Here is a 26,658-nt window from a genome sequence, read left to right on the forward strand (position 1 = left end):
CTTATCAATTACCACCCTGTGAGCAATGTCATCGAATCGCCTCCACCTGCTCATCACCATCAAACAGTTACCGCTAAACCTCCACCTTATAAACAATACTACTTAATCAAATTGTCAAACCGTTTTCACATAAGACAAAGCCAGAAACTCATACTTTTTTAATCCCACCTTTTCAATTTGGGGGATGGGTGAATCCTTAGAACCTACACTTACCTAATGAAATCATTTTAACTAGGTCATGCCTTATGATATTTCCTTCTTAGATTTTTCTACATAAAACTCTTATGCATCTTGTGATATCTTATCTATGTGTGTATGAAATCTTGTGCAATGCTAAGATTTAACAAAATCTTCAACATACAATAGTTTTACATTATGCGTTAGAAAAATCCCCCCTTGCAAGCACAACGAATACATGTTTGATAGTCAACGAGAGTAATAATCACAACAACAAAGCTTCCCAATCTAGCATTCATCATTCCAATGACTAATTTTTAAATAAGGGACGTAAATACTCTGCCTCTTTCGTCCCTAACAAGTGTAACCCTATTGGAGAAGCTACATTGAGTCCGCCCCTAAAAGATCATTTTGGAGATATGGAGGACCTTAGAATGAAATCCTTTAGCTCAGCTTAAAGTGAAAGAAGAATAGGTCATCGATTTATGTGGTTCAACTTTATAGCCAACATCAATGGTCCAAAGAAAAATAAAGATTTCACTAATAAAAGATAAAATATATAACATACCAATGAGGTCCATCTTGTTTTGTTGGCTATAGAGCTTGTGGATGAAGGAAAAGAAAATTGGAGAAAATATTTTAAAAGTTATGCGATTAAAGTTCATTAAATAAAAAGATAATATATTTTAATCAAATTTGGGAGATAGAGAAAACTAAAATTTAAAATCATTTGAAAAAAAGTTAGGCTTCAGATTATTACTATGATCAGAATAACTTTTACAACTAGGAGGATTGACAAAGTGAACTTCTCTCTCCTCTCTTCTAACCCTACTGTAATATCTTCTCTTCCTCTCCTTCACAGCCAATGAATCAAATGAGGATGAGAGGTTATGGCTTATATACTTAAAAAATGAGTTAGTGGATTATGATTTTTAAAAAAAATAAATTTTCAGGATCAGAATTACAACACTCCAAACTATAGCACCGTAGCGCTACCCTCTAAACATTATAAATCCGAGAGGTTTGAGCCACGGCACTCACAAGTACAGCACCACAACACTCATTTAGATTTCATGCATACAAAATTTCCATGAGGGTTATTATAGGTCATTAATGATATTTAATTATATAAAATGTTGGGTTATTATAGGTGGCTTGTTAGTAGATGGGAGTTATATATCCAATGTGTCAAGTGATCAAAAGCCAAAGGTGCGCTTCCCTCCAAGCATAAGTCATTGAAGATGCATGTAGGGATGGCCCTTATTAGGTGAAGAACTAATGGGTCTGATCAATCTGATTCAAAGATTCATCATATATATTGCACACATATTCTTCAAGGAAATTATTTGAATTTATGGGTCACTAAATCAATAGCATTTGATTGTAATGTTAGATTTATATGACACTATTGGAAAATAATATGTAAACTATTTCAATACAACTCTTCAAATTTTCATCAGTACTCCCTCCTGAATTGATATAAGCATAAACTTCTTCCCTAAGTTTAAAGGACAAATTAATATTTTTCATCATTGACATATCTTCAAGAGATGGCTTATTTTATCCTACATTAAAGTTTCACTTAGGATAACTTTTGACGGCTACTTTTTTTGTTACTTTTAAGAAACTTTTGTGCTATAAAATTACTATATAAAGCAGTAAAAAAAACTGTCTCAAATGAAACCTACATCTCGTTCACATTATAAGTGATATGCAAAATCTGCATTGATAACTTGTCAAAAATTGCAAAGCAAACTAAAAATATTAAATAGAAACCGATGCAAATAAATCAATTTGTGAATTTAAGTTTCATTTGGGACGATTTTCTTATTGCTTCTTAGTAAATGTGATTTTGTATTACTACACACTAGAAGAGAACATCTTCCTCATAGCTTCTTAAGAAAGCTCCACTCACGCTTTACAAGTTCTAACAAAATCCAAAAGCATATTTAAGTTAATTACCTTCTAAAACTGGCACCATAACTGTTGGATAATTACCCCAACATTAACACTTTGAAGGCGAGTTTTACAAACCCTGAGAGAGTTAATGCGACATAAGCTCAATTCAAATACAACACCAGGATCCCTCCCTCCTCCCTCCTCCCTCCCTCAATCTTTTGGCTGCCATCCATAGAACTGTTCCTTCATGTCACTTCTCTGGGGAAAAATATGATAAGATAACTTATATAAGGAATTAAGACAAGATGAAGAGCAGCAGCTAAGGAAACATCACAACACAAGCATTTTTACACGCCAATCTATCAGCTTCAACCTTTATAAAACAAGGTTAACTTCAAAAAAATATATTTGAAAAAACCAGAACCATTACCAGGGAGGGTTACCTAGAAGCAAGCCTTCTTCTGGCAACCTTGGTCCTGTAACACCAGAGTTCAAAAGCCTCAGTCAGGTCAGGATATCCAGCATATTCAGATCTCAACCAATCTGATAAGATACCCGCTTGGTCTGATGATGGTAAGGTGAGAATGATTGAGACAAAAGCTGATTCCAATCCCTGCCAAATTTCACCATCCAACTTAGCTGGTGAGTCTTCTTCCCTCATTATTTTATCCTGCTCCAACAAAGCCCTCACTCTCTGCACAAAAGGAAGCCAAATCTTCACCAAGCTAATTCTGCCCAAGGTAGAAACAATGGCATTACCAAATCCAATGGTCTCCAACACCTTGGAAACCACCTCAACTATTTTAATTTCAACATCCATGTCATCTGAAACTGACTTCGCATGCTCAGCAGCTCTGAGTATGTTTGCAGATGCCTCCAACCAGTAATGCACCAAATCCTTCATTATTTCCATCTTGCCAAGTATCTGACAAGCCCATGAGATATCACACAGATGCGACCAAAATTCGTGGACTTTGCTCTCCAAAACACAATCAATTGATACAGTCAACATCGACTCTACAAAACTGTCAAATCTGCACAATAACCTCTTAATACAATCCTTTACAACTGACCTTATGAACTCATCATCCAAGGCAAAAAGAGGGGGATCGTCATCCTCAGTAAGCATGTACTCCAGCTGCTCCTGAGCAGAAGATTTCAGTTCCCGCATGGATATAGGGGGAGATGAAGTAGCAAAACGAATTGCTGAGATGAAAATCCCAGTAAGTGAAGTTTGGCAAACTGGTTGAAGACGAGAGAGAATACTTTTGTATTGTTCTCCAAGGTTAGGAATCGTCTTTAAAATCTCCTCTTCCTCGGCCTCCTCCCATGGAACGGCTTCCAGGTACTCCTTGCAATCACTAGCAATTTGATGACAACCCAGATGGATGGAAACTTGGAGCATGCCAAGCGCATTTCTTACTCCATAGCATTTATGAGGCCCTTTCACATAAAGAAGGCGAAGTGCAGTGACGTGAAAGTTAAAATCCAATTCTTGGCAGTAGACTTCCACACAGTTACGAGAATCAATTATCTGGCATGTAGGCCAATCATCAGAGAGCCGCTCAGCAAAGTACTTGCTCTTCTCTACGAGAACTTTGGAATGGCAGTAGAACCAGTCATCCCGACCTTCATGTGTCCTTAGCCTGACAACAGTGTCACTTGTTGCACGATCACCAAATGCTAATGCAACCATTGATGATTTTCCCCTGAGCTCAGAGAGGATAAAAAAAAGGCAAATCATAACTATTAGATAAGTCTTGGTGGAGTATTAGATAATTCTGGATGGAGTAGGAGAGCGGGTAAAGGCCCATAAGCAAAAGAGTTTTCTTAGTAAAACATCAGGTCACATGAAGAACTCAAAGTAAAAAAAAAAAAAAATAGAATGTTTCCAACTTTTCAAGCTCCCTCAGATTTTTTTATTTATTCGTTTTTGGTTAGCTGCTTTAGAAGAATCAATTTAAAGAACAATTTTATAGCATAATATTAATTAAGCAGTAACATGGTAGGGTGATGCACTTAAAGACTATTAAATAGAAATAACTAATCACAATGACAAAGTTATCATCTAAATTGAACGTTGAAGTATCTTATTTTTAGAAAAATTGATGAACTTATTTCTCAATAATAATGATGAAAACTAAAACATTGAAATTAGAATACAGAATGAATGCATTCTTAAATGCACGGGTAGAATTTCAAAGCAAAACTTAAGTTTTGCAAACCAAATTGAAGCATAAATGCTATCAGCCACCGCAATCAATCCCCTTCTATCCAAGGTTACCTAAAAAATGGGGAGAATAATCATATGCTTAATTACCCATATGCCACCAAAGAAAAAGTTCAAGACAGTTGAGCCGAGCAAGATAAGGAATGTGCTTTTTGGAGCCTAGTCCACGACCAAGCTAATTTGTGCTACCTTCTTTTTTGTTTTTGCTTGCAGCAAAGCTGAAATATCCATGCAAGTTTGATGCCACTAGAGCTCGTACAAAGAAAACATAGATTCTCAAAATATGGAATTTAGAATGCGCGGCTAGAATATTCTTATATTCTTAAAAGAGAAGGTATTATTTTAATAAAACTGTATTCAACAATATGCTGCACCAATAAGATAGGCATTTTCCATACAACAATAACAACATCAAAGGCGGCATGGGCCCAACACCAAGGTCGCCTCCTAGTCTATTAGCGGAACAGGGAGGAACCAGCCCCTTTGTGGGGCTCATGCATTGATGGAAAATTCAAATAGGAGGGGCAGTTTAGGAGGTAAATTATTTAGGGAGGGGTTGTTTAGTAATTCTGCTTTTATTTGTATTCTCTAAATAGGGGAGAAAGGATTATGGTTAGAGTTATGGGAGATGTTTGCTGATTTCTGAATTTTCTCTTAAGTGTTTAGGCTCTAGCCGCAGGAGAGCCGGATCTTCCTTTGAAATTGAAGATCCATTGCATATTGTTTGTTTTCTTTTACGTTTTTATCAATTATCAAGTTCCCTAGTGTTTTGCCTAGGGATTTTCCTCAACATCCTGCTTGAACCTTGTTAAAAATTCCAAATTTCAGCCAAAGTTTCTTCAATTTCTGCATTTGTTTCCTATCAAATTGGTATCGAGCACTTTCTCGGGCAGAAAAAACAAGTTCTTTTTTTGCTGTCTTTTATGATTGGAACCTAGATCCAATTCATGACAACAAAGAATATGGATGCGTTGGAGAGCGAGATGGAACAACTCAAGGCCGGAGTAGAGAAAAAATATTCTGGGGTGAAGGGAAGACTCTTGGCCATCGAAAACCACTTTGGGAACTTTGAAGAGATGATGAAAAAGATGCTTGAGATGCAATCGAAAGCATCGTCGACGATTCCTAGGGTGGAACCACGAGGAAAAGAGATCCAGGAGGACAGTGATGAATTGGAGAGCATTTTCCATCAAGGACCGCCACATGGAGCACTGTTGTGGGCGGATCAGGTTATTCCGAAGGAAGGACAGCAATGAGGAAGGAAGCCAACCCTTTTGGGAGATTATCCTGGCATGGGGAGAGGTGTAATTGAGAAGGGCATGATTGGGGGGAGCCATGGGGTCAAAATCAACCAACGGAGGCAGGAAAGGAATCACACCACCACTACACTGGGGTAATTCCCACCACTACACTGGGGTAACCAACGGGGGAAGAAACCAATGGTATATGGATGCGAGGGCAAGGAAGCTAATATGCCGATCTTTGAAGGGAATGATGCTCAAGGTTGGGTGTACCAAGTGGAACGTTACTTCACCATCAATGGGCTGACTAAGTTGGAGAAACTCGTGGCGGCCGGTTTATGTTTGGAAGGGAGCCTTGTCCCAATGGAGGGAGGCGAGGTATCCGATCTACTCATGAGGAGAATTTAAGGAGTGCTTTTTGGAACATTTTCGAGCCATCCGAAAAGGGAACATCCACGAGCAGTTCTTTGCCCTAACTCAGGAAGGAACAATTATAGAGTAACGAGAGAAGTTTGAGCTGATGTCAGGGAGACTGAGGGGAATCTCTGAGGAAGGGCTGGAGGGGAATTTCATGAAGGGGCTTAGAGAGGACATATGGGTAGAACCAATGATATTGAGGCCAAGAGGGCAGAGAGAGACGATGTAGCTAGCTCAAAGGGTGGAGGAAAAATACAAGAGAGAGAAGACCATCATAAGCAACACGTGGGAGGGGCCTATCGGAGTACCCCTACAACTCCAGCTCCCATAACCCAAATAGTATCCTTCCAAAGAGAAGCACCTAGGGAGAAGAGCGATGGAGTTCGCCCCGCGGGGAACTTCAAGCAACTCACAGAGGCAGAGGTGCAGGATAAGAGGGCAAAGAGGTTATGTTTTTATATGTGATGAGAAGTACACGTCGGAGCATAGTTGTAAGGACCAAACTCTTCATGTTCTCAACTGTCTGTGATGACGAGGAAGCTGAGAAGGGAGGTAGGAGTGAGGCATCGATGGAGGAGAAAAAGCTTCACTTAAACATGACTGAGGTCTCCCTGAACTCAGTGGTGGGATTCACTCTAAATCACACTATGAAAGTGAGAGAAGAAATAGCATACAAGGTAGTTGTGATGATAGATAGTGGGACCACCCACAATTTCATCTCTAACTAGGTTGTAGACCAATTGGGGATGAAACTGGTGGACACAGCCACACAGGATGCTATGGGGTGATGATGGGGATAGGAATGATGGAGACAGGTAGAGGGGTAGTCTTGACCAAATAGGAGATCCATGTGAGGGAGAATTTTCTCCCATTGGAGCTGAGGAGCACTGATGTCATCCTAGGGATGACATGACTACAAACTTTGAGGGATACCAATGTGAATTGGGGGATGCTGATAATGAAGTTGATAATAGAAGGGACGAGGATGGTGATTAAGTGAGATGTAGGGCTCTCCAAAGCCATGGTATCACTAAAAAACATGGTAAGAGCCATACAGAAGAAGGGAGGAGGATTTCTAGCGGAGCTACAAAGCTTGGAAGGGATAAGAGGGGAGGAAGGAGGGAAAATCCCTCTTTCAGTACAAATCAATTATACAACAATTTCGTGAGGCTTTTCAGTCATCTTAGGGATTGTCACCACATAGGGGACATGAGCATGCCATCACGCTGAGGGAGGGGGTATCATCAATCTGTGTCAAACCTTACCACTACCCCCAAATCCAAAGGGATGAGATTGAAAGGTTGATCCGAGAGATGCTGGAGGCTGGAATCATTAGGCCAAGCGTGAGCCCTTTCTCTAGCCCAGTTCTACTAGTTAAAAATAAGTATGGAAGCTAACAATTTTGTGTGGACTGTTGGGCACTGAATAAAGAGACTGTGCCAGATAAGTTTTCTATTATAGTGATAGATGAGCTTTGTGGAGCGGGGGTCGAAGGTGGACCTAAAATCAGGATACCATCAAGTCCGAGTGAGAGAAGAAGATGTTCCCAAGATAGCTTTTAGGACAAATGAGGGACACTATAAGTTCTTGGTGATACCCTTTAATCTCACCAACGCACTTGTGCTACCTTCCAGTCCCTCATGAAAAAGGAGTTTCAACCTTGCCTCAGGAAGTTTGTTATGGTGTTTTTAAATGATATCTTAGTATATAGCAAGTCCATAGGATTGACAGGGTACTACAAGAGATTCGTGAGGGGATACATCACCATTGTTTGGCCTCTGACAGAGCAACTAAAGAAGGACATCTTCTTGTGGGGGGAGCAGCTACTCAGGCCTTGAGAGATTGAAGATGACAACGACCACAATTCTGGTCCCAGCACTACCCGATTTCAGTCAGACCTTCAACATGGAGATTAATGCTTCATGATATGGCTGATAGCAATTATGCTTCAATTTGGTTTGCAAAACTCAAGTTTTGCATTGAAATTCTACCCGTGCAGTGGCGGAATCACGTAGATGTGAGGGGCGTGGAGCTTAATGCTTCATAATATGGCTGATAGCAATTATGCTTCAATTTGGTTCGCAAAACTCAAGTTTTGCATTGAAATTCTACACGTGCAATGGCGAAATCACGTGGATGTGAGGGGGGGCAATTCCCCCCCCCCCCCCCCCCCCCCACAACCTATTTCCCCCCCCCCTCCACTCTCAAATTTTGGAATTTTGGGTGTTTCTTTCACTCTGAAGTGATGGAAGTGTCTAATTTACCACAAATGTTACTTGGTCAGCTTTTTTTATCTATAAACCTTATGTTTTAAATTTATTACTAAATAAAATTATAATTTCTTACTTTATAGATGTCGTAATTTATCACATTCTTCGTTGAAGCTTTTTTATTTATGGCATGCTGTTTTAATAGGTTAGATAAGATAATTTACATGTATTAATGTATCTTGTATTGTACCATATAATAAATTCAAATATATTAAAATGTTAATAAATAATAGAAGAGTTGACATAAATTAAGAAGAAGAATAACTTTTGATAAAATAGCTCGATGAAACTTGAATGGGCAAATCTCTATTAGTATATCTATACATCTTAGGATTCTCTTCAGTTTTTTATGTTATCATTACTCTGACAAACCTTTCAGCCACATATCAATAGAAATTTGGTGGCAAAGTTTTGACAACCTTTGATTTCTTTTTAGGAACCTCAAAATTGTCTGATGCATGCTCAGGAGATGAGAGAAAGTAGAATATTGGTTGTTTGCAACAACCCCAACACGTATACCAAAGATCCCATGCCATTGGTTATTAAGTGCTTGGTCGTTGCTTCTCATGCTTGGTCATATATTTCTTGAAGCACTTAGCGGCCTTATAATAGTGAACAGATGAGGAGATGGGAAACATTCATAATATATCTATGTAGTAGAAGAGAATAATCATTCAAATAACGCATTAATATTTATAAAATAAACATCCATGATGAAAGTTGAATTCATTTAATAAATTTGCAAAAAAAAATCTCCCATATAGCCTTTGATTTCTTTTCAGGAACCTCAAAATTGTCAGATGCATGCTCAGGAGATGAGAGGAAAGTAGAATATTGGTTGTTTGCAACAACCCCAACATGTATACCAAAGATCCCATGCCATTGGTTATTAAGTGCTTGGTCGTTGCTTCTCATGCTTGGTCATATATCTCTTGAAGCACTTAGCATTTTATAATAGTGAACAGATGAGGTCCTGAGGAGATGGGAAACAATCATAATATATCTATGTAGTAGAAGAGAATAATCATTCAAATAACGCATTAATATTTATAAAATAAACATCCATGATGAAAGTTGAATTCATTTAATAAATTTGCAAAAAAAAATCTCCCATATAGCCTTTGATTTCTTTTCAGGAACCTCAAAATTGTCAGATGCATGCTCAGGAGATGAGAGGAAAGTAGGATATTGGTTGTTTGCAACAACCCCAACATGTATACCAAAGATCCCATGCCATTGGTTATTAAGTGCTTGGTCGTTGCTTCTCATGCTTGGTCCCCCCCCCCTTTCAAAAGAGAGGCTAGTTCCGTCCCTGGAAACTGATGCTTCAAGATATGGGTTAGGGGCAGTACTTATGCAAAATCACAAACCCATAGTCAACTTCAGCCAGGCGTTGACAGCCAGAGATAGGCTGAAGTCAGTCTATAAGACGGAATTGATGACTATTGTATTGGCTATTCAGAAGTGGCGGTCGTACTTGTTGGGCCGACATTTCATCATCGGGACCGACTAGTGAAAGCTTGAAGTACTTAGTAGAGCAGAGGATGGTAACTGAGGAGCGTCAAAGGCAACTGTCAAAGTTGTTGGGATATGATTTTGAAATTCAGTATAGGCCAGGGATGAAAAACAAGGCGGCAGATGCCTTGTCTAAATGTGTGGAGGAGCTCCAGGAGAGTGATTTCGACACCACTAATGTTGGATTGGGGGGCTATTAAGGAAGAAAGTGCACAAGACAAGGAGATGAAAAGGATCAGAGAGGATCTGCTGAAAGATGAGTAGCCATCTGGGTTATTCAGTAGATGGGGAGAGACTCTATACCAAGGGAGGTTTGTGCTGCCAGAAACCTCAATTTATATCCCGCACTTGCTATAGGAGCTCCACGGGAGCACTATTGAGGGTAACTCTGGTGTATAATGATTGGCGACTGAATTATATTGAAAGGGGATGCACAAAGATGCAGAGGAGATGGTGGCCAAGTGTGAGATTTGCTAGAGGAACAAGTATATGGCTATGGCTCTAAGGGGGGTACTACAGTCGTTGGCACTTCCAGACATAGTGTAGGAAGAAGTCTCTATGGATTTCATATACGGGCTACCACGATCAGAGGGGTTTATAAATATTATGGTGGTGGTGGACAGACTAAGAAAATATGCTCATTTCATTCCTCTATGACAACTTTACATGACAGTAACAGTGGTATCAGCTTTCATTAGAGAGGTGGTCAAATTACAAGGGATACTAGAGTCTATAGTGTCACTTTTGGAGGGAGTTGTTCAGGTTGCAGGGGACTGTGCTGAAGAAAAACACCATTTACCACCCTCAAATTGATGGGCAGATCGAGATGGTTAACAGGATCTTGGAAACATATCTGCGATGCTTTGCTTCAAAAACACCTCAGCTGTTGGCTAAGTGGATGGCGTGGACAGAGTACTGGTACAACACTTCGTACCATTCAACGTCCTAGATGACTCCTTTCAAAGTGTTGTATGAAAGGGATCCTCCTTGTTGCACTTTGGGCAAAGTGACACATCAATCTTTTTAGTGGAGCAGTACTTGAAAGAGCAGGACAGGATACTAGAGGAATTGAAAATACATATGTTGAGAGCCCAGTAGTTTATGAAAAGGTAGGCTAATGAGCACAGGAAGGGCATTCAGTTTGAGGTAAGGGATATGGTGTATTTGAAGCTTCGTCTATACAAGAAGAGGATAGTGGCTAGAGGAGGAATGAGAAGCTGACTCTGCGATACTTTGGCCATTTTGAGATAGAAGAGAGGATCGGAGCCGTAGAGTTTCTACTGAAGCTATCTCCGACCACGACCATACACCCGATATTCCACTTGTCACAATTGAGGAGAGCTATAGGAGATCGCACCTCAGTTGCAGAGTTACCAGTGACACTGACAAAGGACCTGAAGGTGGTTCTGGAATCGCTGGAGTTGGTAGAAATACAACAGGGGAGGGAGGAAGTAAGTGCTAATTAAGTGGAAAAACCTACCTGAGTGCGACGCTACTTAGGAGTCGTATGAGCATATGAAACACAAATTTTCGTCATTCCACCTTGAGGACAATGTGATTCTTTGGGAGGGGGTATTGATAAACCGGTCCAGGATGGACCGATCCAGCCGACCCAACACTAGGGCCGGCTCTTGGTCTATTCCAAGAGGAACAGGGAGCAGCCAGCCCACCTTTGTGGGGCCCATGCATTGCTGGAAAATTCAAATGGGAGGGGGGTAGTTTATGAGGGAAGTTATTCAGGGAGGGGTTGTTTAGTAGTTATGCTTTTATTTTTTATTCTCTAAATAGGGGAGAAGAGATTAGGGTTAGGGTTATGGGAGATGTTTGTTGATTTCTGAATTTCTCTTAGGTGTTTAGGCTCTAGCCACCGACTAGGGCTTGGGAGAACCGGATCTTCCTCTCGAATTGAAGATCCATTCTATCTTGTTTGTTTTCTTTTTCGTTTTTATCAATTGCCAAATTCCTTAGTATTTTGCCTGGGGATTTATCTCAAAATCCTGCTTGAATTTTCTGAAATTCCAAATTTCAGCCAAGGTTTCTTCAATTTCTGCATGTGTTTCCTATCAAATGCATGCTCAACTAACACACATAAACAGTATGAAAATTCATAGGACATTGAAGGATAAACCCATGTTCAAATTCAACAATAAACTATATAACAAATCATTAGCAACAGTTCATTTTTTTTCCCTGATGAAACTTCCGAAGTGTAATGACCATGAAGTCATAAAAATCAGTTGACATCATCTATTTGAACTTGAACTCATCTGCATGAACTATACAACGAAAGCAAGTCAATATTCATCCCATCTGCATGATACAAACGAAGGATCTGGGGCAGAGCTAAAACATTTCTTAAAGAGGACATACAAGTACAGAAGAAACATGTTTTATAGAAAGAAATTTTGCACTTGTGCAAACTCTCAACCATTTTGCTCTAGGCTGGAGACCAGCACTTTTGGTATCAAAGACTTCTTTCTGAAAACAAATCTTTAAGAAAATTTTTGCTCTCAAAATAAAAAAAAAAAAATCTGGAGACAGTCTAGGACCAAAAACTCTAAGTTCAATTAATTTACCTTATTCACTTGTCTTTTTCTCTCTCATATCTTACATAAATGACTAATTGATGTAATGTCGGTACCCTTGTGACTGTGACATTCATCAAGTTAAATCATGAATATTCTCACTTGATCACTGAGGTTCTCTTCGTGTTCTTAATCTCTCTTTATGCAACATGAAATTATCAATCCAAATGCTACAAAACTTGTAGCTCAAAAATCCTTGAGACATCCTACTAAAGTGAAGAAAGTGAATTCACCTCATCATTTGTGTGTTATTTCATCTTTCGTGGCTTTAATTGAAGTGTGTTGACTCTATGATCCCATAGTGTATGTGAATCTATTTTGATGATACAAACATATGAGGAAGAAACTAATGCTATATGATGACATTTCCAAGTTTAAAGATTGCAAGGACTTGGGTGTAAGATTCAAGACAATTGATGACAAATCCTATGACGAGAGAAGCATCAGAAACTCAAAACAAACTCAAGAGATGATAGAGAAGATGAAAGAGTAATTTATAGTCTATTAGTGGCAATAGAAAAATTAGTTTTGTATTCTGCTAGATGATTATTCCTGGGTCCAAGCTCTCTTTAGGAAATCCATTAAGTAAATACTATTAATTACTCAAAGTTATATTAATATTCTATATTTTAATCAAGTTAGTTAAATAGATTTTAGAAAAAATTTACAAAACAATTTGATCAATAATTTTATTAATTTTTACTAATTAAGGTTTAATTAAGATTAAAATAGTAATAAATATATAATTATTTTATAATTGCAAAAATAGCTTGTAATTTTATTCACATTAGATGCATCACATTTTTGCATGCAAAACCGTATAAATATAATATAAGTATTTATCAAAATCATTTAAATATAAGATTGAAAAAAAGTTCAAGAAAATAACCAAACTAACCTTCCACTAAATCTTATAATGAATGCGAGTAGGGGTGTCAATAAATGACCCGACTCAAAAAATTTGAGTTCAGGTTGACCAGTTTACTAAATGGGTCGGGTTCGGGTTGATCCACGAATTTGCTTTTGACCCAAAAATGACACATTTAATATACTTTTTTCTTATTTTTTTTAATTTGTTGGTATAATCTTCTTATTTTTATTAAATATTTCAAACTTTATAGTTAATAATTTACCAAAAAAAAATAACCAAAATGAGTTAACGAGGCATTCGGGTTGGTAGCAGTCGAATTCGGGTTGGTAGCAGTCGGATTCGGGTTAACTGAATTTTGGTCAAGCCAATTTCGGGTCAGACCTGAACCTGACGCGTCAATCCATTTTGACCCCTAAATTCGAGGCAATAAGCATCTAAGCAGCAATGGTCTTATAACCTTGGGTGTTTTGGTAACATTTGAATCAGCCTATAAGGTGAATAGTAGTTTAATGCTAGTTTATTGACCAAAATGGTAAATTTGAAAAAAGGGAGCTTTACTAAGACATTTTAATGGATTTTGGTGATTAAATCGAGTCTATATAAACCCTAAATTCTCAAATGAATAGGTTAGTGAAACTGCTATAAAAATCCTTTATGCCACGATCTCTCTAAAGCACTTCTCTTGAAGAACATTGTCATTATTTCTAAGGGATGAATTCTTCATTCCCAAAAAGCTTGAGAGCCTTTAAAGATCATTCATTTGCAAGCTAAATTTCAGTGCACAATGATCATCAAACGCTGCATGGTTTCTTTAATTTTTCATTTTTCATCCTTTATTACAATACTTGGTTACACCAAAAAATCAAAATATGTAGTTCATTTTTGTTTCCTTTTGTTATGTCATGGAAAGACTTGGTGATCTAGTATTTTTAGTTTTTATTTGCACTTGCCCGTTAAGGAGAGTGTATTTGTTAGGTTGTGATGTTCTTGATCTGCTTGAAGAACGGAGTTTAGGCTTGTGGTAGCAAGTCTGAGTAGTGGAATACTAATTTGAGAAGGAATTAGGTGTCCATGTAGACTGGTTTTAGTTGAATAACATAATTATTTTATATGTTGTCAACTTGTTTACTCTTTTAATTGCCCTTTTACTTATTTGTATTTATAATGTTAATTTTGCACTTATTTCTATTAATTGCAAATAATAATTCAGCCCCTATCCCCTCTTTATATGTCATACTCTTAAATTGATATCATAGAATTAACTCATTTGATAAAATCACCCAGGATAAACTACACATGGCACACAATTTATCTTTGACCAAATTTAGTTCGTGCAAATAACCCCTTGCAAAATAAATGCAACATATTTTACCAAATTTACTTTGTGCAGATTCTATGACCCAAACAAAACAAAATTACTTTGCATATAAACACTTCAGCTTAAGTCTCACCAAATCAAACAGAACATACAAACAACAAGCACCTTGAGCTTGCAATCAAGAATCCTAATCTGAACAGAATGATGTCTTAAAAGTCACCTCAAATGAAGAAATGAGCTTAAGACGTACTCACGCCCTAAGAGACAATAAAGCCTCTTACAAGTGGTAGGAAACAATTTGACAAAGAATCCAAGTTAAAATACAATGCAGTAGAGTCTAATTTCAAGATTTATAGCTGAGACATCCAGCCAGTAAAAGCATTCTAAGGTTAGAATCCAGACATAAAACTCCAATGCCCAGCAGTTAGCATTGAATGGAACTTCCAATGAATGAACCATACAAAAAGCTTCCGAAGAGAGAACTGAGGCACGTGGGTCATTACCTCAAGGCTGAACTCTGGCGAGAATATCTCACAATGGCACGGCCTCCACTGTTCTTGATTTTTTATGACATTCTCTTCTACCATGTTTCCCTCGGTCTTTCCCAGCTCCTCCCAATTTCCAGCTATAACTGAAATTTTGAAGAGTATTTGAGATTATGCAGGCCTATTTCATAAAAAGTGCTCAATGAACATGACACAAACATCAAGAAATACATACATAATAACTATTAAAACCGCTAAATCAACAAATTATCTGTATGCACCAATGATTTACTTTCATCCAACAATTTATTGAACAAGACAATTATCAAGAGAGGTCATAGTTAGCCTGCTAATCAATGCAAGTAGAAATCATAGTAAAAAATAAGCATTTGCATCATAATGGTATATATAAAAGAATGACCCAAGGAATGTCTATCAATAACAGTACAATGTCAGTCTCTCATACCAGCCCACATCTAAAGGGTTGTTTGGTTGCAACTATTATAAGTGTAAAGTAGAATTAAAGAAAAAGTTTTGAAATTTGTGGTGTTCAGTTGGAAGAAGGAAAAAAAAAAAGTGGAGTAAAACATAGGTCTAGTTGAAATTCCTTACCTACTCATTTAAAGTTAGATATATGTTGATATGAGGTAAGAATGTACTTACATTATTGTATGTTAACTCTATAAGCTGGAGTGAGTAGTTGGCTTGGGCTAATTCTTAGTTTATAATGATTGTAAAGATTGTGGCGATTATGCAATGAAATGGTGTTGATTTTATAACAAGCCTCACTTCGAGTTGTTAAGGTGAACAATTTATAACCTTAAACCCCCTTAATGTTGTTTTGCTCGTATTGGTAATGTTCTTTTCATAATGAGAAAAATCACTTGATGTGTTTTGTTTGTACAAGGATCAATGGGAGAGGAGAGATTTAATATGAAGTTAAAACTTACTTCTCAATGTAAGGTGCATGTGATTAATTTCATATCTTGCTATCTTTTATATGCATTAAGGATTACGGAGTGAGATTTTGAGGATTGGCAAATCTCATTCTTTTAAAATGTGGAGAAGTTATGTTTCTCATACTTTTAATGTTTATTTGTATTGAATATACTATGCCAGAGGCTTTGCTGCTCGAATTTTTTTTTAATTATATTAATTGAATTTAAGTTTGCTTATTAGTAAATTGTTTGTTTGTGTGGATGTCTAAGGTGACATCATGCATTCTATCATGTAATGTTTTTGTTTGTCAAGATGATTAAGTTGTCCAATTTGGAAATTTACATCCATTGAGTATGGTATAGTCCAGCAGAACTTCACACCTTTATGTTGCTATACTTAAAGTAAGTCTACTTTGTAATTGTTAGGCATGAAGAGTATCAACTATACTTGCAATGTACTGTAAATGTAATGTTTGAAATGTGAAATCATAGTGCACATACGAATAAATTCTCATACCATAATTTCTGTCGCTTGTGAATGAGGTTTTGCCTTGTAAGAAGGTACAGCCATATTTATAATCTAGTGCAAATAGATTTTTGCACTCCAAAGATCCTAATGCCCGAATTTATGTTTGATAGGTGCAGTTGAGTTAATGAACCACCGAACCAACCCATAGCTCCACCACCCTAGAATTGGCAATGAAATGGAATGAGTATTAATCTTGAATCAAGATTAAGAGCACCAAATCGATAGAGAGAGAGAGTGCATGTGGGGGTTCTGGTGAAGGCAGAATGAAAAAAGAAGAGAATGAGCAAAAGATTGAGTTCAAGAGAAACAAGAGAGCAAGGAATCAAACAAGAACTGAGGATGAGATCTATGATATGAGGATGAAGGTACGTGCTAAAAAGAGAGAGAGACCAAGGGAAAAGAGGATTGGCCGGAGCTCAGAGCCAATTGTGCGAGTTCTTTGCAAAGTTATGTCAAGGGCTTTCCACTTGAAGGCTTGTAGTAGCAGGACTTCATCATCATTCTACGATCAACTAGGTAAACTCGGAACCCTAGATTTCTTTATGCTAATACAATGATGTTTTATGCGTATGAATTAGGGTTATTAGGTTATTTGTGAGAGCTTAATTAAGATGAAACTTGAATTTAAACTCAGCTTAACATTGATTTAAATTAATTCGTGAATAATTTTACATATCAAAGGGTCTTGGCTTAGGCAATATACTCTCTAATTTCTAACATAGAGATCTCAGGTGCCAATCTAAGTCCTTACAAATATGAAAAATTTCTCCAAATCTACACAGATTAAATATTTATAATTGGCCCTGTACCCGCCTCATATCTATAACTGTCCTTATGCTCACCTTATATCTATGCTAGCCTTGAGCCCGCCTAATAAAAATATTGGATAGATTTCTATCCTCCAAGAAAAAATAAGTAATTTCACACACCTGTATTTTAATTTATGTAGTTAATCATCTTGGAATTGAAGATTTGGAGCAATGAACCTACAATTGTCCTACATAATCTTCAAGCATAGGGATTTTATCTAGATTATATAAGCAAATCTTAGAAGCTAAGAATCACAAAATTCTAGGGTTCTGATATTTTATACTATAATTTTATATATTTTAAACTTGGATGTTAAGAATCATAGAAAGCACGAGTAAATGATATTTTACATTTGTATTCTTGAATAAATGATAGTGAAAGTTGTTTGGTTGGTAGAATTTTGAGTGTAAAGTAAACACATGAGTTTAAAAAATTATGGGTTTGGACAATTGTGCACATTATTTTGGGAGTTAGACTTCACCTTCTAGTTCATTTTGAGTTTAGAATCTTTCCCATTTAGAGCAAATTCCAAATACACAGCTTGGGTAAAAGTGATGTCTACTGCCCGTCGCCACCTATCACAAGTTGCTACCTATCGTTAGCAACCATCATCAGCCTCCGTCCCTTATTGTCAACTGTTGTTGCTGCCACCAATCACAGACCCCAATCACCATCGGCCTCAGGCCCTCAACCATCACCATCATAGGTCACCGCCAACTATTACCACCTCTACTTATCGTCAGGCATTGCCCTCATTGTCCGCCGACTCCAATCAACTAGTATTCCAAATGCATTACTATTTTACTTTGCATTCCCTTACTTGAAATCAAATAAAAATAAACAAATAAACTCCTGAATTTGTATATACTCAATCAAACAACTCAAAAATATTTTCAATAAACTAATTTTATTATGCACTACATTCGTTTTTCATCAAACGTAATAGCACCTAAGTTGTAAATGAATAATGAGACTATTTATAAAGAGGTTTCATAGTTATGTTATAAAGTAGAGAACAATAAATTATTATTATCCTTTTAATTTCATTGAGTATAAGGTTGTGTATTGATAATAAGAGTTTAAAAGAATTAGCTTTATATTTTATAATTATTTTTTAACAAAATCACTTGATTATTATAAATAAAGGTTAATGGAAAAAGTTTAATATAGATGAAGATATTAATGATTATTTTGTTGTGTGTCACTTAAAAATTGTTGATTATAAGAATGTGTAAATTGGTTGTTATGATTTTTTTAACCTTTTGATACCCATTGTATTGAATGTATAGTTGATATGGATTCCTTTGAATCTAGGTATTATGAAGTGCCATGTATTGAAGCAAGATAGGTCAGAGTGATGATCGATATATCATATTGATGATGATCTCTATCAAGTGGGCAACTCTTTATTCTTTATGGGATAAGCATACACTTGTTATGGTTGTCTTGTGATGTTTATGAGCATTGTTTGATAGGTATAAATTAATCATGCTCAACAAATCCTCTACTCTATTGATATATAGCAAACTTTAATCATACAAATTTTAAAATATTTATTAAAACACATTGCTCATGATATAAAATTTATAAGATATATATTTGAATGATCGATGGATATAAATGTCGATAGTACCCTCTGAATGATAAGGCTAAGCAATTCTTAGCATGACTCGAGGGTCAATAGACTCTACTATATAGGTGAAAACCTTCCTTTTATTTAGGGTATTACAAATAACCAACTACGAATAAGGTATAATAGTGAATGATTGATGAGCTGTTTCGGGGTGTATAAACATGGTATGTGATGCAACATGAGAATATTAATTTTTTTAAAGATAACATTGAAATAAAATGATATGATTAAATGGATAGCCTCCTCATTTTCAAATTGCATGATTATTACATAGGCAAATAGGCTCAATATAATTATAGCAGTTTCATTGTCATGTTGTTGTTTTAGTTTTTAGTAAAATGTAATTTAGTAGTAGTGGTGGTATAATGTTTGGTCGACAACATTTTAGGTATAAAGTAAAGCAAAAATAGGAGTTTTAAAAATACAACCGTTTGGATGTCTGTGTTTCAAATACAAAGTATTTTTTGAGTGAATTTGAAATTATTTGAGCAAATTCCAAATACACATCTTGTGTAAATTGATGTCGGCAACCACTGCCACTGTCAATCATTGTCTACAACCTCCGATTAACTGTTATTCTAAATGTACTGCTATTTTACTCTACATTTATTTACTTTAAATTAAAAAAAAGTAAATTATTGCATGTGTGGTGTACTCAACCAAATAACTCAAACGTATTTTCAATACAATATATTTACTTTGCATTGCATTACTTTTTTAGAAGCAAAAAAAAAACCCTAAGTAGTTCAGGAACATGATAAAATTCGGCCAATGCTTGTACAAGATTCATCCTTGATCGACATATTGAGAAATCAGGATTTATTTTATGCCCATTGGATTCCTTATGTAATTCATCAATGTATCAACAACAACATCAAGCCTTTATCCCACTACATGGGATCGACTACATGAATCCTTTTTCTCCATTGTGTCCTGTTAAAAATCAATTTCTCATTTAAATCTAATAAATAAATATCATTTTTAATATTTTTAACCAAGTATTTTTAGGTCTACATCTGCCTTTCTTAATATAAGTCAAATATAATACATCTACTTTTCTAACCGGGTCATAAGAAGGTCATCATTTTATGTGACCAAACCATCTAAGGAGACTCTCTCTAATCATATCTTCTACTGGAGCTACTCCAACCTTTTCACTTATATGCTCATTTCGTATCCTGTCTCTAAGGGTAAATCCAATCACCTGAGCATCATCATTTCTGTAACACTTAACTTAGTATTATGCTTCTTTTTTAATGGCTAACATTCTGCACCATAAAGCATAGCAGATCTCACCACCATCTTATAGAATTTTCCCTTAAGTTTGAGGGAGACTTTTCTATCACACAACAAGCCCGATGCATTTCTACACTTCAACTATCCAACTTGAATTCTACTGATAATATCCCCATCTATTTCACCATCACTCTGAATAATAGATCCAAGATATCTAAAATATGTACTCTTATTAATGACTTGATCGCCCAAAGTCACAATCCCCCACTAGATCAAGCACTACTAAAATTACACTCCATATATCCAGTTTTAGATCTACTAAATTGAAAACCTTTTTAGACTCTAAGTTTGATATCCATAATTCAAGTTTACCATCAACTCCCTTTATAGTCTTATCAACAAGAAGAATATCATCAACAAAAAGCATACACCAAGGTACATCCTCTTGCAAATGTCTAGTGAGAACATCCATGACTAAAGCAAAAAGATATGGGCTTAAGGCTGATCCTTGATGTAATCCAACCGAAATAGGAAAATACTTGGTCAACCCACCTTGTATATGAACACAAATAATAGCTCCTATATACATATCTTTAATGATTTGAATATAAGCATTTTTAACTCCTTTCTTTTCAAGAACTCTCCATAGCACTCCTCTTGAAACTTTACATATTTTCTCTAAATCAATAAATATCATATGTAGATTCTCCTTATTCTCTCTATATTTCTCCATCAAACTTAGGGGAGTAAACGAGTCGAGTCAATTCAAGTTTTAACACTATCAAGCTCAGCTCGTCAGTTGAAAAGCGAGCTCGAACTCGAGCTCGTCCCACTGTAAACGAGCTAGAGCCGACTCGTCGAGGCACTCGATTTTTGTGCCCGTTTTCAATTTCCCGCCCGGTTTCCGTTTTCCCGCCCTATTTTCATTTAGGAGAAAATAAAGCTGCAGCTTTCTCCAATGTAATAAATATACATATGGATTGATAGAATTAAAAAGGTTGTAGCTTTTAAGCCTTATTAACGAGCTCATTTAGAGAGAGAGAGATGGAGAGAGAGACAGAGGGATTGAGCATTTTTTTTCTACTGTCAGAGAGGTATTAGCATTATTATTCAAGTGTGTGTGTGTGTGAGAGAGAGAGAGAGGGGCATAGTAGCAGATTTCAAAATCAAGCTTTGAAAATTCTTGAAATACATGCAGGTGGGAATTTAAAATATAGGTGGGAGTGGGATTTATACATCATTTATTATTAATTATTTTAAAATATTTAAATCTAATAAATTCGAGCTGACTCGTGAGCTCACGAGCCAAGTCGAGCTCAAGCTCGAACTCGAGCTCGTTTACTAAATGAGCTCGAGTTTGAGCTCGAGATTGACTCGTGAGCTCGATAAGCTCGGCTTGCGAGCCCATAAATGAGTCGAGCTCAAGCTGGCTCGGCTCACATACACCCCTAATCAAACCTCTCAATAAATGTTTGGCTTCCATGGTAGACCTACTCGGCATGAATCCAAATTGATTTTGAGAAACATTAGTATCACGCCGCAACTTAAGCTCCATAACTCGCTCCCATAATTTTAAAGTATGAACAATTAATTTAATTCCTCTATAATTCGCACAATTTTGTGCATCTCCTTTATTCTTAAAAATATGAATCAACATACTCATTCTCCACTCATCTTACATCTTTTTAGGCTTCAAAATAGTATTAAAAAAGTTTAATAAGCCAAGAAATCCCTTCATCTCCTAAGCATTTCCACACCTCTATTGGAATATCATCAGATCCAACAACTTTTCCACTTCATTTTCTTTAAAGCTTCTCTAACTTCGGTTTTACTAATACGCCGATAAAAACAAAAATCTTTATTTTCATTTAGGATTCTTAGGTCACTAAAGTCAATCGTATTCTCACAATTTTCATTAAAAAGTTTAGCAAAATTTATTATCCGCCTTTGTTAAATATCATCTTCTAAGAAAATTACTTTTTTATCTTCATTCTTAATACACTTCACTTGAACTAAATCATTATTACTTCTATCTCTTTGTTTAGCTAACTTATACACATATTTTTCTCCCTTAGTATCTAATTTATTATATAAATCATTAAAAGCTAAGATATTTGCATTGCATATTATTTTCTTAGATTCCTTGCATGCCTCTTTATATATTTCCCAATTATCAATTTTTTTTACAACTAAATTAATTTTTATAACAAATCTTCTTATTTTTATCTTTTCTTGTACATTTAAATTTCACCACCAACTATTTTTATTATTAGACGTTTTCCCCTTTGATACTTCAAGCATATATTTTGCAATATTCTTAATATCACTAGACACTTTTTCCCACATAACATTAGCATCCTCATGCCCAGACAAAATCTTAAAATCTAAAATCTTTCTCTCAAAAATATTTTTTTTAATATTTTTTAAATGCCCCCATTTAATCTTAGAATATCTCTTAACTTTATTTTTTATTTTCTTCCCCTTCATCTTGAAGTCCAAAACTAAAAAGCAATGTTGGGTACATAAACTTTCACTCGGAATAACTTTATAATTATTGCAATATAAACGATCTAATTTTCTTATAAGAAAATAATCAATATGAGATTTACTATATTCATTCTTAAACATGATGAGATGTTGATCTCTTTTCTTAAATAAGATATTAGCAATTAAAAAAAAAATGTATGCAAATGCAATATATATGAATTGACTATAATGTATTGTCACTTCTCCTTATGAAGATACATAGTGTTTGACACATGTTAGACATGACCACACATCCGAAATGCCTCCAACACATGTCAGTCATGATGTCTGATTATAATAATACTAAAAAGTTCGGACACATGTCCTAAATATTTTATAAGAAAAGTATTTTTTAACTAAATTTCTTCTATTTTAATTTTTTTATTATTAAAAAACTAAAAAGCAAAATTTTTTCTTCCCTCTCTATAGCTCCAAATCAATCATCTACACGTAATTACCTGCCCTCAAACATTCTCATTTTCATTTCTCAACCGAGTAGTGGCTAGGGTTTCACATTGACACCTAATGCCATCACAACATCAATGTCCGACACTATCTCAATATCGACATCCGACACTATCACAACATCGACATCTGAAACCATCTCGACATCAATGTATGACACCGTCTTAATATTGACATCCACTGTCATCTCAAAATCAACATATGAAACCATCTCGATGTCATGATCTGATGCCATCTTGACAATGATGCCTGACATTAGCAATTTCTACACCCAGTTACACATCAATTCTATCTCAATAACTTATCTTTATTTAACTCCATCTCAACATCGATAGCCAACACCGTCTTGACATCAACGCCCAATACCCAATGCCCAATGTCGAATACACGACATTGACACTCGATTCTCAATAGTATTATCGTCTCCCATGTTGATTTTTGACTCACAATATTGACATCAGACTCTTAATATTATAATCTTAATCATTTTAAGAACAAATCTTATTTAAATGACTTATTTTTTTATTATTCTTCATATTCTGCTTATTTAATGTCTATGTACTACTTTTTAAGTTATAAAAAATATATTGTCATATCCAGCTCATATCCATGTCTTATATTTTTCAATAATTAGTTTGTCATATTTCCATGTCATGTCGTGTTCAGGTCTTTGCATCCTAGTGCATGCACAAAATTATATTAATCGTGTTATGTGATTTGAGATCAAATTTGAAGAGTTGACTTCTTAAGAATTATTTGGTGGATTATTTTATGGACTTAATTTGCTGACCTAATCTAAACCCAATTCTTTCAAGATTATTGGTTTTATGAGTAAATATTTTGATCATCCCATACACCTCCTTTAATGTTTTAGAACTCCCTCTCAAAAAGTTTCAGTCCATGTGAAGGACGGTCCTTCCATTGTAAGCACTTGTACAATACATAATACCATCCCACACACCCTCCATCCTACAAGCAGCTCTCGACCACTTCTTCAAAGCCACCTTCAATCAACTTCTATGAAGCCTAAACACTTCTATTAACCATTTCAGGTCACATAAACACAAAATAAAAATAATCATTCACATTCTCTTCAACAATCCTGCTATTATCATACATCAATTGGTATTAGAGCCTCTCAATTATCTTGCATCATTTTGTATCAATCATTGAACAGCTGCAAGAAGTTAAATCAACAAGGTTACAACCAACTGCATTCATATTGGTAAGAAAGCTTCATTCACACTAATTCATTCAAATCTACTTCTAATAACCTCCTCTCATCTTCTATACTCCATTAAAAAATATCTATCTCTGATCCTTTATCAAAAGTCCACCACAACTTCAACAGCTATAAGCATGCAAGTGGATTTCTAGCATTTAATGCAATGAATGTCACTTTGCATATGATTTCTTGTGAACTTTATAGCACAACAATAGTTTTTTTATTAATTGTCACTTCTAATAACTTCCATCAGATAAGTTTTGATTAAACTAATGCAAAAATTATAATTAAAAATATGCCTTGTTTATGGTGCCACTTGTAATAATCATATAGCATTTCCTATGCCTTGTCATTTACAACTTCGCTAATAGGTTTCACCCACTGAATTTATTTCCCACAAACTCGTACCTATTTATTTTATAGTTTTTTAGGTAACTATCTCATCATCTTAGAGTAGAAAGCTTCAAGATTTACAATTCAAGAACCTTGACAAGGTGATTAAGGTCAAGTTATTTAATTTATTTAACAATAGTTTATCTTTCAAATGAGTTATTATAATAGTTAACATTCGTTTATATTTTTGTGGATAAATATTTGGATGTCATGAACTTCTAGATGCTCCGATTATATATATCAATCATCGTGGACATGTTATACTCTTTGGATTAACTCTAAATTAATCAACTCACCCCCATCATTTCTAGTTACTGTTAATTTTCCTATAGACCCATTGAGCTAATTTTGACATTTGATCTCAGCATCTTAACCAAACAACTTTAACTCAAAAACCAGGCCAAGTCAATTGAGTTCCTTTAACAAAACAAAAAGGTAAAGAGATTAACCGGAAACTGCAATACCTACTTACAATGACCAAAACGTCACAACCTTGAGTCCCGATATGAGAAATCCATACTAGCAGTGACTGAATGAAAAAGAGAAAACAATAGAACTGAAGAAACAATCCGGCGGTTCCATCCCATCGCAACCCACTGCAGTAAAAACAGAGACAAAAAAGATGACGATCGCTACCGAAAGCTCACCAATCAGCGATGGTGTATTCCTCGTGCCACCTAGGCAACAAGATCCCTTCTGAAGAAATGGAAACACTGATCGGAGGAGAAGAAGATGAGGGCTGCGGCTGCAACGGGGACCCGAATGTAAGGGTTTACCACACAATGAGAATGAGGACAGAATAAAAGATAAATCCAACGAACAGAAGAGGACGCTTTACTCGCGAATCTTTACTTTCTCCCTCGAATACCTCGATATGGTCCATTGGGTGACGGATTATGGTATTCGAGTATTTCTGGAAGTTCACCGTTTTGTTGTCACTCTCTTTCAAGTTCCGGAAATATATATTGGTTCAGTTGAACTAGGCTTTATAAATCACGATAATCTCTCATATTTCACACACATAATTTTAATAATATTTCTTAGTTGAATTTGACTTTAAATCAAGTCAAATTGATTTGGGGCATATAGTAAATTGAGTCAAAATATATTAATTTGGTGATGACTTGTTAAGTTAAGGTTTCGTTTGGGGCGGCTTTATTGTTGCTTCTTAAAACAGCTTTTTAGTATAAAAAATTAAATTTTTATATTAAAAAGTTGTTTTAAGAAATAGTAAAAAAATCGTCCCAAAGGAAACCTAAGTTGATGAAAGAGATAAATTGAGAAAATTATTTTATTATGTTTATTGTCAATTTTTATTATATTGTTCTAATATTGTATAAAGATGAATTAATTTATTATTGAGAGAACTAAATCATAACTCATAAGTATAAATATGATGATGATTAAATCATTTTAATTTGAAATTACTTGGTTATAAAAGATAAAATCCATTCTTTTGGGATAAAAACTTTGTACCTTAAAAGTTATAGTGGAAGAATGAGTATATCATCTTAACTTTGCACAAAAAATTATATACACATGGATAATCATAAGAGACACAAGTTTTTATGTAAAAAATTAGGAAAAAAACATCAAAGCTTGGTTCAGCTGAAATGATCCACTATTTAAGTAAGTTTACAAAGGTTTGTCATCCATTTAATTAGAAAGGAAGGTATAAAAAATTATGGATAGCTAGTTGATCTCTAGTGATTGTGATAGAGAACACTAAATAAATTATGGTGGATGATGATAACAATCACATGATCTAACTTAGTCGATAGATGTAATTATCACCAAGCGGCGTTCAAGATACAGTCATTGGGTAATAAACTTTGAACAATAGAAGTCAAGCGATTATAGTTGAGCAATTGCAATCTGATGACGATGATCAAAGA

At 35.6% G+C, this 26,658-nt stretch overlaps 1 protein-coding gene across 8 annotated transcripts; it reads right to left on the reverse strand.

The window, feature by feature from the left end:
• Window positions 1-2,014: 2,014 nt before the first annotated feature.
• On the reverse strand, window positions 2,015-25,689 carry LOC110110066 (BTB/POZ domain-containing protein At3g05675). 8 transcript variants are annotated; one of them, XM_020841395.2, is made up of 5 exons: window positions 25,411-25,689; window positions 25,236-25,292; window positions 15,027-15,154; window positions 2,520-3,785; window positions 2,015-2,334 (listed from the first exon to the last, which is right to left on the reverse strand). In XM_020841395.2, the coding sequence occupies exons 4-5, from the start codon at window positions 3,770-3,772 to the stop codon at window positions 2,322-2,324; spliced, it is 1,266 nt and encodes a 421-aa protein (XP_020697054.1). In that variant the 5' UTR covers window positions 3,773-3,785; window positions 15,027-15,154; window positions 25,236-25,292; window positions 25,411-25,689; the 3' UTR covers window positions 2,015-2,321. The 8 variants fall into 8 exon arrangements, with proteins under 8 accessions (XP_020697054.1, XP_020697048.1, XP_020697040.1 ...); XM_020841389.2 differs by having other exon boundaries at window positions 25,232-25,292; XM_020841381.2 differs by having other exon boundaries at window positions 25,228-25,292.
• Between the last annotated feature and the right edge of the window lie 969 nt (window positions 25,690-26,658).

The sequence above is a fragment of the Dendrobium catenatum genome, unplaced genomic scaffold (genome assembly GCF_001605985.2).
Source record: "Dendrobium catenatum unplaced genomic scaffold, ASM160598v2 fragScaff_scaffold_1220, whole genome shotgun sequence".
Taxonomy (NCBI): domain Eukaryota; kingdom Viridiplantae; phylum Streptophyta; class Magnoliopsida; order Asparagales; family Orchidaceae; genus Dendrobium; species Dendrobium catenatum.